This window comes from Scleropages formosus, chromosome 23, assembly GCF_900964775.1.
Source record: "Scleropages formosus chromosome 23, fSclFor1.1, whole genome shotgun sequence".
Classification (NCBI taxonomy): domain Eukaryota; kingdom Metazoa; phylum Chordata; class Actinopteri; order Osteoglossiformes; family Osteoglossidae; genus Scleropages; species Scleropages formosus.
Genome location: NC_041828.1, coordinates 7,684,416 through 7,702,728, shown reverse-complemented (window position 1 = coordinate 7,702,728; position 18,313 = coordinate 7,684,416). Strand labels below are relative to the sequence as shown.

The 18,313-nt window shown below is 40.9% G+C and overlaps 1 protein-coding gene across 1 annotated transcript in view; it reads left to right on the top strand.

Moving 5' to 3' along the window:
- Positions 1-18,313, top strand: part of kcnh8 (potassium voltage-gated channel, subfamily H (eag-related), member 8) — a 36,873-nt gene that overhangs the window by 8,975 nt on the left and 9,585 nt on the right. The window contains exons 2-9 of the mRNA XM_018750504.2: positions 4,529-4,762; positions 7,270-7,401; positions 9,137-9,267; positions 10,371-10,605; positions 11,463-11,620; positions 15,444-15,648; positions 16,848-17,048; positions 17,987-18,186. Of these exons, the coding sequence (XP_018606020.1) occupies positions 4,529-4,762; positions 7,270-7,401; positions 9,137-9,267; positions 10,371-10,605; positions 11,463-11,620; positions 15,444-15,648; positions 16,848-17,048; positions 17,987-18,186 (1,496 nt within the window). The remainder of the gene's footprint in view (positions 1-4,528; positions 4,763-7,269; positions 7,402-9,136; positions 9,268-10,370; positions 10,606-11,462; positions 11,621-15,443; positions 15,649-16,847; positions 17,049-17,986; positions 18,187-18,313) is intronic.

The following is an 18,313-nucleotide window of genomic DNA, read 5'->3' as shown; positions in this document are numbered from 1 at the left end:
GTGAGAAGGAATGGTGCCAAGATAATGAGAATGAGACCATACACACAAAAACAAAATTTCTTTGATCTACAGATTGCTCAGGGAGACATGGGACATTTCTATAGTGGATTTATGATGGAGTTTGGCTGTTTTTTCATATTAGGTGTGAAACTGATAGAACTGCTGAATTCATCTGCACAGTATTTTATTAAAACCGTAAGAAAGATACACAGCAGTCATGCTCTGGTGACGTGTTCATTCACTCAGCATGTTCATTTAGTGTTATTGCTCTGATTCCCAGCAATGTTATAACTATACTATGATGAGTTATGTACAAAGTATTACATTAAGTATTACATTAGATAGAAGTATCTGATATTTGTGATCATACACATGTCACAACTCAATCGACAGCACCTGACTCCGGTCCAGCACCTGACTCACTCTCTACCCTTTAAAAGACACTCCGCAGCTCCCATACCTTTGCGGAATCTTGTCAGAGACAACTGCCCTTCCTTGTGACGCTTCATTCACAAGCATCGCTAACTCTCAGTTCACGTCCTCCGGTTTTTGACTTTACGCTTTGTTTCCCAACCACGTCCACGGATCCTCGTTCCTGTCCTGTTCGCCACTTGACCGACCCTTCGCTAAGTCGCCCGACCTCGCTCATGGATCTTCGCCCTGACTCTGACCGCCAATCAACCAACCCTTTGTCTGTCCCCGACACCGAGAACTTGCCTCATCCCTCGACTCCGGACGAACAACGCTGCACTTGGGTCAAGCCACTACGGCTCCCTATGTTTCGCGTGACAACCCATTGGTGTTGTACAACTTTAAAAACAATGCCTCAGTTTTCAGAGACATTGTAATGATGAAATCAAAATCTTACTAACACAGGATATATCAAGGTTAAGATGCAGCAAGTCAACTCCCTGATTCTGTAATTATTTGCGTATAATTGTCACCTGGAGGATTATAGCACCAATATTGTTTTGGCCCACAGAGAAATTAATACAAGAGTAATTTACATTTAATCTAATGAAAACTCTTCTGCTTTTTCTTCTTAAGAAGAAATGAGGGGCTCCAGCATTTGACACCAAGAAGGTCTTGGGCTGCAGGTTGAAAGGGCTGAAGTTTCTAGACACAGGAAATCTTTATAGGAAAAAATTAGTTGGACAGAAGTTAAGAACCATTAAAAGATATATGCCTTTGAATAAAAATGTCATATAGTAGTAAAAGTGAAGGCATGGTATTAAGAAAATACTTTAACATATTGCCTCTCTTGATGTTGTTGGAAATGAGATGCTGCATTCTCCCTAAGCTAGACCCAGTGATGATGTTGTTGCTGCTACAATAATAATAATAATAATTATAATAATATATTGCCTGGTCTACACTTTCATCCAAAGCCTTTTATTATCTTACCCGTTCTTATTAAGGATCAAAGGAACTGCACTACCTGCATATGTGGTAGTGGGATACGTTATGGTTGGAATGACAGTTAGGTTGGAATGACAGTTAGGTTGTCTTTAGTAACACCACAGGTTTTTGTGGTAATGGCATTTCACTGTCTGTTTTGATCATACATCATAGAAAGAGTAAGATAGTACAACTGATATAAGGATAACGATAAATTCAAATCCAGACCATAACATTCATACCCTCTCAGAACTTTAAAATGATAAGTTTTTATCTGAGTGTGCCTTTTTTTGTTGGGACTTAGAAAGAAGTGACAGAGAGTGGGAGTGATAGGCACAGAATACACAGAAAGTCTCATTTTATTGTAGAAATGGTTGCATCATGTCGGTCTAAATTGTTGAAAGACCCTAATTCTACCTGAGAGCTGCTGAGACAAGATTGTAAAATGACAAAGTGACGTGAGTACAAGACAGAATGTACTTCATGGTCCAGATGTACAGATCATCATTACCCACCCATGTAGACAATGTTGACGGAAGCAGAATTTCTTAACGGCAACAATATATTTTAAAAAATGTAAAAAGTGTAAAAATCCCTTGTGCACTGAATGATAATAACAGGTAACAGCAGTGAAAGAACTAATGCTATGATTTTTGAAGAATTAAATTTGTGAATTTTTTTTATTGCTGATGGATTGCAGGAGATAACTGCTACAGGCCTTTTACTCCAGCCTGCATCTTTCAGCAGGGGGTGAAGGGCTTCCGATTTGGAGCTGGGCTGGCTAGGGCACTGGATGTATCTCCTCTGGGAAGCTGTGTCTACTTTTAAGGCACAAGCCTGGGGAAGCAGCAGACATCAAAAAAGTATGTGTCAGCACTCAGAATTGTTGAGTCGTGTCCTGTTTGTACGTGTGGGGAGTTGAGTGAGTCAACCCCTCCCTTCACTCTTCTGTCGATGTGAATGTCATATTTTGGAGGTGCTTCCTTGTATTTCTACCATTGCAGTTGTAGGTCAGTTGAGTTTTTTTAAACATTCATTTAAACTCTATAAATGTTAAATGCAAATGACTTGGGTAACACTTTAACCGTTTTCAGCACCATTTTGCTTCATTTTTACTTCCTTATCTGACAAGAGGCATGAATCTGCAACTTCTCAAAAGCCATTGCCCAAATCAAAAGTGCATGTTTTAATAAATTTTTAATTAATTAACTTGTCCCTACAGAAGTGCACTAGTCATTAAATTTTCTGTGCTCTGGTTAAGGCAGAGAATAAAAATAGGAGGCCTACCCTTCTGTGGGTCATTTGGAGATTTTGGTTATTAGTCATTTTGAAAATATTCCAGTGGTTTTTGATATTTGTTTTTAATTTATTTTAATTTATTATTTTAATTTTTCAAGCTACTGTTGGACAGCTTCACAATCTCAGATCTGTCCTCCTGGAATGGCTATGAATGGTCCCCAGGGCCTCAGGTGTGCTGGGATTTTTCTTGGTGCCTCGTGGGCTTGTTCCATTCCAACATTTAATTTCTTATTTGGATAAATGACCAAGTTTGATCAACATGGTTGACTCCGCTCAGTGCTTATGTCCTACCCTCTCTGGCTGGAAGCCCATCTCCTTAGTACCAGGAAGCCAAGCCTTGCTTCTGATGGGTATCTGGGTGCTCCTCTGATTGTCACATGTCTACAAGGAGTTCACTGCAAGCAGGACTAAAGCTGAAGCCCCCGTCACATAGCATCACATACTGTCCATTTGCTATATTATATGATTTTACTGTAAAGAAACATTCTAAGGTCACAACAGTGTAGGAGATTACAAATCTACATGAAGGGAAAATAAATGATTTCAGTTGATATCATAGTTGTGACATTCTAGTTATTCAGTGGTTAAGATTTACATCTATTTATTTAGCTCACACTTTTCATTAAATTGACTTATCAGTTTGTGCAGCTGGGTAATTTTTACTGAAGCAATTTTTATAAGTGCCTTTTGCAAGGGTAGAGGTGAATTTTGAAATTGGGTCCTTCTGGGGCAAGACAGCTGAACTTGCCCCTATGCTACTTTCTGCCCCAGGCAGATATGTGAACCTTTGGTGCATCTCTGTATTGTACTGCTTTAGCAGGTTCTGCTGATTAAGATATTTTCTTTATTATTGACTATTAACAAATCATTAATGTTGCGTGACTGTAAAGTTGTGAAAGCTGTTTCTGTACACACACACACACACACACACACACACACACACACACACACACACACACACACACACACTGGCTGAAGCCGCTTATCCCGAGTGGGGTCGCAGTGAACCGGGGCCTAACCCAGCAGCACAGAGCTGGAGGGGGAGGGGACACACCCAGGACGGGATTCTAGTCTATCACAAGGCACCCCAAACAGGACATGAACCCAAGACCCACCGGAGAGCAGGACCTGGCCAAGCCTGCTGCGTCACCGCCCCCCGCCATGTTTCTGTACATCTTGCTTTAATTTTATTTGTTAGCTTGGAAACTTGACAAACAACAAAAAAGTCCCTTATAATACAAGGTCCATTCTTCTGGAGAGTAATAAATAACACCATAACTGTGGTATTAACATTTTTGCTATCATGATTGACATTTTAGTACAAAGAAACATATTATTCCCATTAAGATTTATTCCTCTTTTAAGGGAAAATATTCATATAAATTGAAATGGAGCTTAGGGGGTGCGGTGGCGCAGTGGGTTGGACCACGGTCCTGCTGTCCGGTGGGTCTGGGGTTCAAGTCCCGCTTGGGGTGCCTTGCGGTGGACTGGCGTCCCGTCCTGGGTGTGTCCCCTTCCCCCTCTGGCCTTACGCCCTGTGTTGCCGGGTAGGCTCCGGTTCCCCGTGACCCCGTAAGGGACAAGCGGTTCTGAAAATGTGTGTGTGTGTGTGTGAAATGGAGCTTAACAAAGCAACCCTCCTGGGATTCGTATCACAGTGTGTGGAAAGTAGATCTGTGTGGAAAGTAGATCTGAACATGCTATTGGATCTAATGCTATACCGGAACATCTTTTTCCTTGAAAGTTTGAAATTGAGACTATACTGTGAAAACCTGTCTCCTTGTCCCTCAGCCCAGAATGGCCTAGTGATGCTCCCTCTTCTCGTTTGCAGACAGTAACTTCCTCCTGGCCAATGCACAGGTGGCCCAGGGCTTCCCCATCGTTTACTGCTCTGATGGCTTCTGCGAGCTGACAGGCTTTGCACGCACAGAGGTTATGCAGAAGAGCTGCAGCTGTAAATTCCTGTATGGGGCAGAGACCAGCGAGGCCCTTGTCTTGCACATCAGCACCGCTCTGGAGGAGAAGAAAGAGTTTAAGGGTGAGATAATGTTCTACAAGAAAAGCGGTAAGTGGGTGCTGTTTTGATCAGCTTTCTTTTCATTCCACACTGAATGAACATATGGTGCTTTCAGTGACAGGCAATCTGAAAATCAGTTCGGAGGCACTCTGTAGAACGGTAGTAATTGTTCCAGGTTGATATTTGGATATTTGGAATTCTATTATTTTAAGGACATTTTATCTTCGCTTGAAATGTACTGTACAAGGTACAATTGTGCTTATTGCACATGACCATAAAAAAGCTGCGATTGTGCTTTTATAAAGGTCAGTGTAAGTCACAGTGGTGTCGCAGCATACAGGAAGCATTACATGTACCATGTGGCATGAGATGCCTCCCGAAGCAAGAGGATAACCTCAGAGACTTGAGGGCCACAATCATGGGCCTCGGTTCATTGCAAGAGTCAGAGTTTTCTTGTAACTAGTTTAAGAAGCTGGTTCTCTCATGGCTGTCCCTGAGATAGAAACATTCCTGTCAGACCCATTCAGGTGTCAACATGCCGGTCTCGTTATTTGCGCACTATCGCAAAATGTATTACTTAGACATTGAAAATAACTGTGTGTGAGTGTCACGGAGTGAGTGTGTTTCACTGATGCATGGGTGAGTAACCCCTTGTAAGTAGCGTATCTAGCAGTGTAAATCACCTTGGTGAATAAGTTGTGTGGGCTACTGACACTAAATAGTATCTGTTCTAAGTTGCTTTGGACAAAAGCGTCTGCTAAGTGAATAAATGTAAATGTAATTTAACCTTTTTGTTCAGTGAGCAGGTTTTCTGGATGTAGATTAAGACCAGTTATACACTAAAAAGGATTTTCACTTGAGATTCTTCATTGACTTTTCAGTTTTTCCTAAGACTGGGCTTGTTCTGTGTCCAAAAATCAGCCCCTTATGTATTAAAGTTTAATCATATCCGCTGTAACGGGTCATAATTGTCAGTCTCTGTCCTCCTGACTCCTGCATCTTTAATGGAAATCATAAATTGATTTTAAATTAAGCACTCTGATTTAGTGCAAGTCTAATGGAAAGTGCTCCTATTTGTACTTTTTACGTTGATTTAACAATAGACTAGAAGTCCATGCGAAACCAGCAGAACCTCTGCATCGTTATATTCAACTTCAAGGTGTTAATGGGTCCTGTTTTTGAGATTGTAGTGTATGTTATAATTTGCTCTTCTGGAAGTAAATGCAAAGATGTAAATAACAAGTGAGAGACCATAGAACACTATTATAGCATAAAACAAATAAGCTCACAGCATCTCCAGTGGGTTCTGTGTTATTTTTCTATGAACTGAGTAGAGGTTCATAAGAGACAGCAGAAAGGGTTAGGGGATGCCTGAGAATACTCTTTACAGAGATATTACCAGCTGCTGGGCTTAAACTGGGCACATGTTTTATTACTTTCCTTGTGGTTTCATGTCTTTGAATTGGTTATAGAATAACAGAAAGACAATATATCATTTCCTTCAACAAGAAGTTGATTTAGATGGCTACATTTTAATGTATTTCACCTATTTTTGTTTATTATAGCTAATTATCCAGGTTTCATGTTATACATGTATTATATCATTTAACTGATGCTTTCTCTGAAGCAGCTTAGAATGTTAAGCTACTTACAATAGTTCACCAGGATATTTTTTACTAGAGTAATTTCAGCATACCTTGCCTAAGGGTATTACAGCTGGAGGTGAGACTGAAACCTATGAGCCTGGGGTCTAAACTCCATAGCTCTAACCACTGCACTACATCTCTTCTTGAAAGGCAGTGAGTGTCTTCTGACACTCATGTCAAATTACAAGAGGTGAAACCCAGTGATGACAGAGGCCCTTTTCTATTGCTTTTTCAGCTGGTTTACTCCATATCCCTAAGAATCTTGAATAATGTGGTCTTCATTTGCTCATAAAAGTTAAAAAAAATCATTTTAACTGGTTTGTGCATGAAAATGTAATCTGAAAGAAAATGGGATGACCTTCCTTTTCAAGACTCTCAGGACTGAGCAGAATGTGTGAAGAATGCTGTGTGATGCGGGTCGTCAACATTGAAGACTTGTCCAAGACTTGAATTTCTCTTCACGTTACACAACCGTGATAAAATATCCTAGCCCCACTGTCAAGGGAAATACTTTTTTGATAGGAAAAATATTGCCCAGAGTGACTAGTCAAGGTACAAAAGACCAACAGAGAATCCTCAGTAAAAACTGTATTGACTAAGAAGGATTTTATTTATTACTAGAATTAGGGGATAAAGAGTGAGCCAGTTTATTTGAAGGATCGATCTCCTGGGGACTGTGGGACAAAGAGACCTGCCAGTGATATTTCCACAAGGACCAGACCAAAATGACTTACATCTGGGAATTTCTGATACTTGAACTACAGGAAGCTGCACATTTTTTTTTGACTTTCTTACTGGTATTCTGTTTCTAAATGCCCTTAAATGCTAAAAATACTGATGGGCATAGGCCTTTTCATCTATTGTGTTTCTCCCTGTGGTTTCTTCAGTGTGTGCATGTGATCTTCACAGGTACGTTGTTTTGGTGCCTACTAGACATAGTTCCCATCAAAAATGAAAAGGGAGATGTGGTTCTCTTCCTGGCATCCTTTAAGGACATCACTGAGACCAAGGTTAAGAAAGTTCCTGAGGATAAAAAGGAAGGTTAGTATTTGTCTCTATAATGTGCCTTTGTCCTTTGTAATGAGTGGTACGATTTCATGTGTAATGGATAAAGTTCACAGACAATGAGATATAATGAGGTACCATAAATCGATCTCACAACAGGACTATTGTCTTCCTGTTTTGTCAGATAGACATAATTGACCTTGTACTGAACAGTAAGTGTTACTTACCTTTTAAAAATGCTACCATAGTGAATCTATTAAGTGCTTTAGATTAATTTACACTTCAGATTTCTTTTTTCGAGAAAAGTGTCCAGTAATAATGAGTGCAGCATTGTTATTTGGGAAGTTTTGGGCAAAAGATTAAATCACTTTCATTGCACTTTCAATAATGAGGATATAAGATAGCATCAGGCATCATTTTATCATCTCTATACTGTTACAGGCACTTATTATTACAGGTCTGGAAAAGCTATGTTGTTTTATGTACTTCAGAAAAAAGCTGTACATTTCTAAATCTTACAGATGCATGAAAACTGTAGGAAACATTTTTTAAAAAGCATTTAAAGGTTGCCTGGCACTCTAGCTTATTCAGGAAAAACACTTCATTCAGCACTGGCAATGCAGACAGAGCACAAGAGCAGGAGGTAATATAAAGGTTAATATCATAGACCTGTAACCACTGGGTTCCTTTACAAGACCCAGGAGGGACCCATCTGCACATGTCTGGGGGCAAAGTCTTTAACTTGAACTGCTTCAGTAAAATATCGATTCCCCCCGGTAGCCAAGAAAAATACATTGCTTTAGATAAAATTTTGTTGATGCAATTAAATAGTAATAATAAGTAGTGAATTCATGCAAAAACAGAGAACCTCTCATGACTGAACTAAGTATGGCTCAGCTCTCTGTCTCCTAGCTTTTGACCTGCATTCTGACTGCCAACATACAGTATAGTATGGGGAGACACAATGTTCCCCCATCATCCTCCTTAGCAGCATTCCCTCTGGCTAACCACAGTGGTTATTAAGAAAAGGAAAATTCATTGCTAGCTAAAAATAAGCACTGAGCTCCAGCAGCCTCCCTGGAGACTTGCAGGTTTATGGATGATTTCTGTCTGTTCCACAGCCATTGCCTTGGTCCACTTCTTCTTCTGTATTAGACATGGAGGGAATAATGGCCACAAGGTCAGAACTGTACAGGGACACAGATGAATAGACATACTTATGACACTGTATAGGGTGCTGATGGATGATATCAGTGGAAATCTCTCCAGATGAATACCAGAGGCCTTGTGAGAGTCCCACTGTAACCTTATTTAAGCCTGTAACTTCCTCTTCACGGAAATCCATGATTCCTTCATTAAGAGTTGTCTCCTTTCCTCCGGGGTTGGATAACCTCTGTAGACCTAGCAAGTTGGAAGCCCAGCCTGCTGCTTCCATGTCTGGTCAGCTGTAATCACTTTATAGTGTTGTACTCAGGAAACATAGAACAACCTGTTCTTACAGTGGTGGCCGAAAAGTGGTCTCAAAACCTATTGTGAAAATAATATAAAATTAATTGTGATAATGGGACCTATAATGTCTGCATCTTTTAAACATTAATTTTTTTAGTTACCACTAAAAGATGTCCTTTTATGTAACTCTCATTGTCTTCATAAATGGGCACTGCTTGAAATGAAAACAAAGTATGTCTTGTCAGTAAGGTGCAATACAAGTCTTGATTGTCCTTTGTATTTGTGTAAGGCTGTGTTGTGTGATGCTCTTGTTTCTACCCAGAGAGACAGAAAGGGGGAGTGGGAAGTGGGTCCCCCTTCAGCTCAGCCCGTATGCGAAGCAGTGCAGTCCTCTATCACATCTCAGGACACCTGCATAGCCGGCAAAAGAAGAGCAAGATCAAGCTTAACAAAGTGTGTGTGGTTTCAGGGTGTGTGGTAGGAGTGTGTTTGTTCTTAGTGTAAGTGGTACTAGTGTGTTATATCAGTGTGGTGGTAGTGATGAAAAGAATGCCTGTGTGTGTTTTCAGTGTGTACCGGGATAGTAAAAGTATGTGATATCTTTACATAAGGTGCTGGGTAAAGGACTACTATTTTGTGTGATATTAATGCATAACCAGCGTTATAAGGTAACCAGCATGTGTGATATCATTTTGTGTAGTGCCTGTGAAAGTGCTTTCAATGTATGTGTGATATCAGTACGAGGATGGTGATCATATGAGAGAGGAGACACACATTGTCTTAGAAACACATTGTCTTAGTTACACTTAATATCAAATTAATCTCAAAAGGCTTTAAAAACTAATCAATATGTACTGTCCTTGAAACCTCTGCATTCAGCTAGTCTGCTTGTTTCTGCTGTCCTCTCTCTGTTGTCTTTCACAAATACAACACATCTCACCCTGCTGGAGAGATGAGAACGAGCCATGTTAGGCTCTCGTCATGCTAGGTTTCTGCTGTGCTTCTGAGGAAAAATATAAACATAGTAAATCAAAAACAAGCTGGCACAACAGAAAGTATAACTATAAAAAGGAAACTCAAACTACAGAAAGTAATAGGATTAAAGTATGTGCCATAGAATAAATTACTGATTAATGTGAAAAATAAACATAATATTATTATATTAATATTATTTAGAATATAAATGACCAAACTGCAGTTTATGGGGGGAGGGGTGCGGTGGCGCAGCGGTGCTCTCTGGTGGGTCTGGGGTTTGAGTCCCGCTTGGGGTGCCTTGGTGCCTGGTGCCTGCATCTGCGTTACTAGGCTAAGCTCCGGCTCGCTGTGACTCCTCTCCGGACAAGCGGTTTCTCTGTGTGTGTGTGTGTGTGTGTGTGTGTGTGTATTTTATAGGTTTTACAGTTTTGTTTTTCATAGAAAGGCAAAAACATTTCTTTTATAAGCACCATTTTTCAAGTTTGTCTTTAGAAGGTAGAGAAACTTCTTTCTTAACAGTCAGGGACAGTGTACTGAGTACATTTGGCTTTGTATATGACCTGTTTGCTGTTAACCACCAGAATGTGTTTGGAGACCCACCAGCCCTACCCGAGTACAAGGTTGCTGATGCTAAGAAGTCCAAGTTCATCCTGCTTCACTACAGCACCTTCAAAGCCGGCTGGGACTGGCTCATTTTGTTAGCCACATTTTACGTGGCTGTCACGGTTCCCTACAACGTCTGCTTCATTGGAGATGACGACCTCACACGAAGCACTACTGTCAGCGACATCGCTGTGGAGATTCTTTTTATAATAGGTCAGAATGAAATGGTTACGTTTTCAGTTTTTAATTTGCATTTTTTTTTGTGCATTTCTTACACGTTACAATGTTTTCATGTACTTGTATTACCGTGTTATTTCTTTGATGCTGAAATTGCTTAGTCTTCTATATTTCCCACAGAAAGCAGCAAAGCAACAAATGCTCTCCCTTTGCCCATTTTGCTGACATTTGTCTCCCAAATGACTTATGTTCACTCATTTAGCTGATGCTTTTCTCTACAGCAACTTACAACATTAACTTACCTGCAGTTACTTAGCCATTTGCATAGCTGGGTTATTCTTTTTTTTTAACCAGAGCAACTGAGGGTAAATTGTTGCTCAAGGGTACTATAGCCTGAAGGAAAATGTTAACCTGCAACCTTTGGGGCCAAAGGCAGCAGCACTAACCACTACACTCCCAGCTGTCTCACTACAATGCTAAGACTTAGTTAAGTTACTTACTAAGTTACTTACAACTATTTACCCACTTATTCAACTGGGTAATTTTTACTGGGGAAACTACTGCCCTGTACAGCTGCCCCATTCTCAAGATATAATTACTTACAATGGTGGCGTACACATTGAAATGAAATGCTAATATTTGAGGTGATTTAACTAAAGCATAAATGTGAGGAGAAACAGCTGCAATGAGATGTCTTCACTGACAGCCTTCTGGCGACTGTGTGTTTTTTTCATCTTGAGGTAAATATGATGAAAAGATCAAAGAGCAGTATCTTTCAACTCTGACTCCATTGAATTTGTTTATTTCTCATTTTTATCAGAATGATCCTGGTCAGATTTTCCTGACTGAAATATACCCTGCAATCATGTGTTTTTAATCTTCCTGACCAACAGATATAGTTTTTAGTTTCCGCACAACATACGTGAGTAAATCTGGCCAGGTGATATTTGAAGCTCGCCTAATTTGCATCCACTACATGACTACCTGGTTCATCATTGACCTTGTGGCTGCCCTCCCATTCGATCTTCTCTACGCCTTCAAAGTCAGTGTGGTGAGTGCAATGTTGTGTTATGCATGTAAGAAAATGGAAAAAACTGATTTTTGCATCTTCCTCAGTTTCAAATTCTTTATCATCTTCACAATTTAGCAGTTTTCCAAAAAAAGTTTACATCTGGAACCTTCCTCCAGGGCAGTTGGTCTCTTCTCTTCTCTTCTCTTCTCTTCTCTTCTCTTCTCTTCTCTCAAATTATGCTGTTGATATTACAAATTCATTAAATAAATACAGTTTTAAAAGTTTTCATCACAGTTATTCCCAGCAGAGAATTTTCTGAAAGAAAATGAATAATGTCATTATCCTGATTTTTGTTTTCCTATAGAATGGAACAGATTGTTATACCTAAATGACCTTTTGACTTGTGGGTCCCAGGTTTTCTAACTTTACTCTCAAGATCAGATCAGACTTGTGATCGATGGATCCCTCACTTGGAACAATGTGAAATCGAATGATGGGGTATTCCACAGAGCTTAATTATGGTGCGCTGGCATAGGCTTGCATATCATGTTGTGGCAAAATACGGCCCTTGGCATTCTTTGGGATGCCTCAAATAATCTTGGGGTTGGCAATTACGGGCTGAGCTGGGCTGTCCCCAGCCACCCGCAGGCCCGTGTTCTGCTGTGCCATTGGGAGCACATGGCATTTCCCCTTATAGAATGTTCAGTCACCTGCTCTTGCCTGTGGCACACTGTCATTCTCTCCCACTGCTGGGGGCTGTGTGTAAGAGCAGTAGAGAGAGGTAGGAGAAAGAGAAGGAAAGGGAAACACAGAGAGAGAGAGAGATCATTCTCCAGCGTAGAAAGCAGGTGGCTCGTAACAGGTTTGCCAGAAAGACTTATTTGTGGTTCTGGTTGGTTATTCCCCTTAATAAGCTTTTTCTCATTTCTTCGCCATGAAAAGCTTTTGTGTCTTTTTTTTAATATACAGTAGGGAGTTATGCAAATTCAGCCCTCAAAGATTGCAAGGTCTATGGGTTTTTTCTGAACCTCAGCTCTTAATTGCAATATTGGACTACAGTCATGCCATACACTCATTTATGTATGAGAATTTGAATTTACGTTAAATTTCATTTAATACTCTTACTTCGGCTTATGAGATATTTCTTTGCATTAATGATGACTGGGTTTGGATTCTGGATTAAACAGTGTTCAAATGCTCCTTTCTTTTTCCAGACGCAGTTTTTAATTGTTTAATTCTTCATTCAATAAATGAAATTCATTGCTCATTCATTGTTGCAGTCTTTTGTATTTGATACATTTGCCTTTTTAGTTCTTTTGCTTCTTTCAGTTTATTCAGATTTCAAGCCCATTTCATGTAGCGAAATATATATATATATATATATATATAAGGTTATGCGTAGTGTGTATGTTGGTACGTGTATGGCTACATGTGTATGTGCATTACTTAAATGTGTAAGTTCATTTCTTTCACAGGCTCAACTAAGGGTGAAGACAGAGAGTATTATTTCCTCATAAGTTTGTAATTGATTTGAAGTGAGTGAAAAGCGTTGCTGCCATACTGAAGCCACCTACCCTGTCAGACTGCTTCATCTGTCTTGAGACTGTTTCAGCTCAGGTTTTAAATCCATTGAAGATATGTCTGTTTTTAGTATTATCTCAGCAAAACATAAGTACTGTTGCCGTCATTATAATTATTTCGTTGCTTAGCTTTTATTTGAAGCGGCATACACACACACACACATTTTCAGAACCGCTTGTCCCTTACGGGGTCACGGGGAACCGGAGCCAACCCGGCAACACAGGGCGTAAGGCCGGAGGGGGAGGGGACACACCCAGGACGGGACGCCAGTCCGTCGCAAGGCACCCCAAGCGGGACTCGAACCCCAGACCCACCGGAGAGCAGGACTGTGGTCCAACCCACTGCGCCACCGCACCCCCATTAAGCGGCATACAGTTTTACCCATTTGTACAGCTGGATGTTTTATTGGAGCACTTTGTGTGAAGTACCTTGCTGAAAGGGCACAGGACCTGAGTCCCTGTTGAACTGGCATCTTTAAGTTTGGGATCCAGTATGATTGAGCACTGCACTATTAGCTCTGCCCTGCTTGATGTGCTGTATGCTGAAATATAAAGCAGAGAATGAAAGATTTGCTAGTCATCCTCCCTCATGTTGGTCACACATAGCAGACTGCCCTCTGCTCCCAGCCCCAGCATTCTGCTGTAGTCCTGCTGTGTTCCAGCACAGCTATTAATCCATTTAGGAGCTCCATCTTCCACATGAGTCCAACACTCCCCCCCCACCACCACCCCCAAGCCAGCATACAGACACATGTGTCACTGGTACAGCACAACAGCAGCAACTGGCCAATCATCTATGTACAGTGGGGTGCTGAGGGTTTGGGGGTATGCCACACATCAAATACACACACACACACACACACACACACACACACACACACACACACACACACACACACACACACACACACACACACACACACACATTTTCAGAACTGCTTGTCCCATACAGGGTCACGGGGGAACCGGAGCCTACCCGGCAACACAGGGCGTAAGGCCGGAGGGGGAGGGGACACACCCAGGACAGGACGCCAGTCCATCGCAAGGCACCCCAAGCGGGACTCGAACCCCAGACCCACTGGAGAGCAGGACCGTGGTCCAACCCACTGCGCCACCGCGCCCCCTTACATCAAATACAGAGCTCAGAAATTTACTTTACTACTTCAGAGATCACATGCATATACAGACTCAACCAGCTGAATATTGAGGACATCTGTGATCCTGTAACAAATTCATGTACCTGCAATATTTGATGAAGTTGTCTTTTTGTTTTAATTTTATGGGATTTCGTGACATGTATGGAATATCAGGCACCATTCCAAAGGTTCTTTAAGGCAAACACATGGGATGTAAAACATACAACCTACATACATCAATGCAGCACATTACATTAACATTTTTTCATTTAGCTGATTTTCTTCAGAGTGACTTTCAATTTAAGCTACTTACAATCATTTACCCGTTTATGTGGCTGGGTATTTTTTTTAAAGGAGCAGTTTAGGGTGACTGCCTTGCTCAAGGACCCTACAGCAGGAGGTCAGATTGTAAATAATATTATAAATGGTAGATGAGGACAAGGTCCTAACAGTGTGAATGTGCTAAAAAAAGGCAAAAGATGAAAGTGAAATGCACTCTGTGTGAAACCTCTTTATTAACAGGAATCCATCTTAAGACTGTAACTGCTCATCACATTACATGAAAGCTGGAGTCATGTTCTAGGATGCTTCCTTATAAAAGCATTTATCGGTCAGCCATGGAAACACCACCTCCTTAGAGCATGCTAGACAGGGCAAGAAATATATTCAGGATTTACACTTTGATGCTTTTTCTGTAGTTGCAAAAATGTGCAATTCTGAAGTTAGCATTGACGTAAAACAAATTGTTAATACATTTACTATTGTCAAAACATTCTACGGATTATTACAGATATATGTGAGGGGAAAGGTGAACGGATCTTGTCTAGTATTTTTATTTGATTCTCCGCAAAACAAGTGGTGACGCTGATGTTTGGTTTACACAGAATACACTGAAAGGCATGCCTTTTTGAATAAACATGTCCTAGTCTGCTATTTCTATCCCTGTAAGATTCACATGTATTCCTAATTTTTCTTGACTTCAGGTCCTCTGCAAGTAGTCACTTAATATTTTGACATGATCCCATGGAATTCATGTGATCTGATAAAAGTAACCAACACCCTATAGACAGTTAAGTGGGTAAATGCTATAAGTACCAGTTCCCGCATTTCACACTGTGGCCTGTGGTCTTTTTGCACCTCACCCAGGTGTCTGTGGTACACCTGCTGAAGACAGTACGGCTGCTCCGCCTACTGAGGCTGCTGCAGAAGATGGACCGCTACTCACAGCACAGTACAGTGGTGCTCACCCTGCTCATGTCCATGTTTGCCCTGCTGGCTCACTGGATGGCCTGCATCTGGTATGTCATCGGCAAGAAGGAGATGGAGGCCAACGCCTTCTCCTGGGACATTGGTGAGTGCAGACCCTGATGCTGATTCATTATCCCTTTCAGTTCTGTTCATTTTCAGGCTGTCCAGGCCAAGCCTTTAAAAAAATAGCCTTACTATGAAGGATTTCAGTACATATGAAGGACATTTTCTTTACTTTGTCTTATAGTTACGATGTTTGTTTGTAGACTGTTCCAAGGGTGGCAAGATTGCGCAGCATGTAGCACAAGTGCTTCACGGCTCCTTGGCTGTGGGCTCAGTCATGGATTGGCTCGGTCGGTTTGCATGTTTTCCCAGTGTTTGTGTATGTTTCCTCCAGGTTGGTTTCCTCTAGTTTCCTTCAACAGTCCAAAGACATGTGTTTCAGTTGAACTGGTAACTCTAAATTGCCCTTAGTGTGTGTATATGGGGAGTGAATGAGTGTGCAGGATTGCCCTGTGATGGACTGGCATCCATTACAGGTACTCTGCCTGACACCCTATGGCACTTTACAACTATGATCCCGCATTGGACAAATGGTTGCTGACATTGACAGAATGCTATTTTTACAAACAGATATTTTCACTGTTGTAATTCAGGCGTACATTGTAAAATCCTGGAGAGACAAGGAGAGGGGCTTGTTTTGATCTACTTCTGGTTGTTACATATGCAGAGGAATATGTAGACTGTCAGTTATTGTTGATATTTGATTTGCTGACCTGTCCATTTTTAGAGTATATGACAGTTGCCGTTCAGTGAGTTCTGAGTCACTTAGTGCTTTACTTGATGACCAGCCCTTACTCCTTGAGCAAGTTGTTGTACTTGCCTTCCTACTAAGTTGAAATTAGCCTGAAATGCCTGATTAGCATAAAAAATACATAGCAAATGACTGAGTAGTATGAGAATTAAACATCCAAAGCTAATGTTTTTGTGCAAATTAGATAACTTTGGGAGAAAAGGAAAAAATAAGAAATTGTTCTTCTTCTTTCTGTCTTTCTTACTCTGGCAACCTTTTTTTTCCCCTATTCCTTTATATATTTCAGTTTACCTTTGTTATGTCTGTTATGAGCTAATTTTGACTATATCCAGAGGATATGTTGTCTAGACACTTTTGGGAAGGACAATAGGCAGCAAGACTGTTTATGTGGTAATACTGCATTGCCTGCAGTTTTTCTACATGGTTTTCAACACAAAGACACATAGCAGCCATTTCTGACTGCTGTCTTGTTGGCTATTGGCCTGCAGGCTGGTTGCATGAGCTGGCAAAGCGCCTGGAGTCCCCGTACGAGGGTGGGGCAAACAGTACAGCCGGGCCCTCCCTGCGCAGCGTCTACATTGCCTCGCTCTACTTCACACTCAGCAGCCTGACCAGCGTGGGCTTCGGCAATGTGTCGGCCAACACCGATGCTGAGAAGATCTTCTCCATCTGCACCATGCTCATTGGAGGTTAGGAGAACATCCGTCCAGGCTGCAGACTTGCGGCTACAGAAATAAGCAAAATATGTTCATGTGGCATCTTAGGGGCATACCTAGTAAAGAGCTCTGTACTTTAAATATATATGCTGTTTATGTAAACACAAGACAAAAAATTAATTAAAGTAAATTACATGGAAAAATAAACTATATGATAGATAGATAGATAGATAGATAGATAGATAGATAGATAGATAGATAGATAGATAGATAGATAGACTTTATTAATCAAGAAGCAAACTACATAACTTTTAAGGAAATTGCTGTTTCATTGTAACAAATTGAAAATACATTTGTACTAAACAGTACGATTATAACCCTGAATGCACTAGTTCTCAAGGTAGCGTAGTTGTGGTAATAATGTGGAATGAATGAACAAGGACAAAGAGATGTTTATAAATTGTTGTGTGTTGTCCAGCCTACTCAAGCAACCAAGCTGTGAAATGCTGCTGAATTGATAGCACCGGGTGTACAAGTTATTCATGAATTCTGTGGAAATGTCTTGCATTGCCTGAAGGAAGATTTCGTCCCCTGCTCCTTTGGGTATTGGCTGCTGAAAAACAAGCAAACAGCATACATGCTCAAACTGAGTATGCAGATATATAGCTAATTTTAGGGGGGACAATTTAATTTTCTGCAATATTACTTAGAGTATATGGTGCTTGAATGAGGAAAATCAATGATATGCACTGGCTGAACTTTTTACCACTTCTGCTCAGCATTTTATCCTATAAATATATGAACTGAAATGCTGGGATTAGGGTTTTAAGTAGTTTCAAGCAATTTTTGGTGTGATCTCAAACCAGAGGGACATCAGCAGTTTAAAGAACCAAGACCTTTTTTTCCAGGATACTGTAGGATACAGTTCTAGCTCCAGCCTTAATTTTAAGCCTACTCTCCTTCTTCCACAGCACTGATGCATGCTGTGGTGTTTGGGAACGTGACTGCAATCATCCAACGCATGTACTCCCGCTGGTCATTGTATCACACACGCACCAAAGACCTGAAAGACTTCATCAGGGTCCACCACCTACCCAAGCAGCTGAAGCAGCGCATGCTGGAGTACTTCCAGACCACGTGGTCTGTCAACAATGGAATTGACTCAAATGAGGTGCCCCCAGCACTTGTGCACCCCTGCCTCCAATTTCCACCATCCACCTTTCTTTCTGAGATACAGAGTGTAATATGAAACCAGCCTCACCTTCAGGGACAGCTAATGTTGATTAGATCAAGCTGAA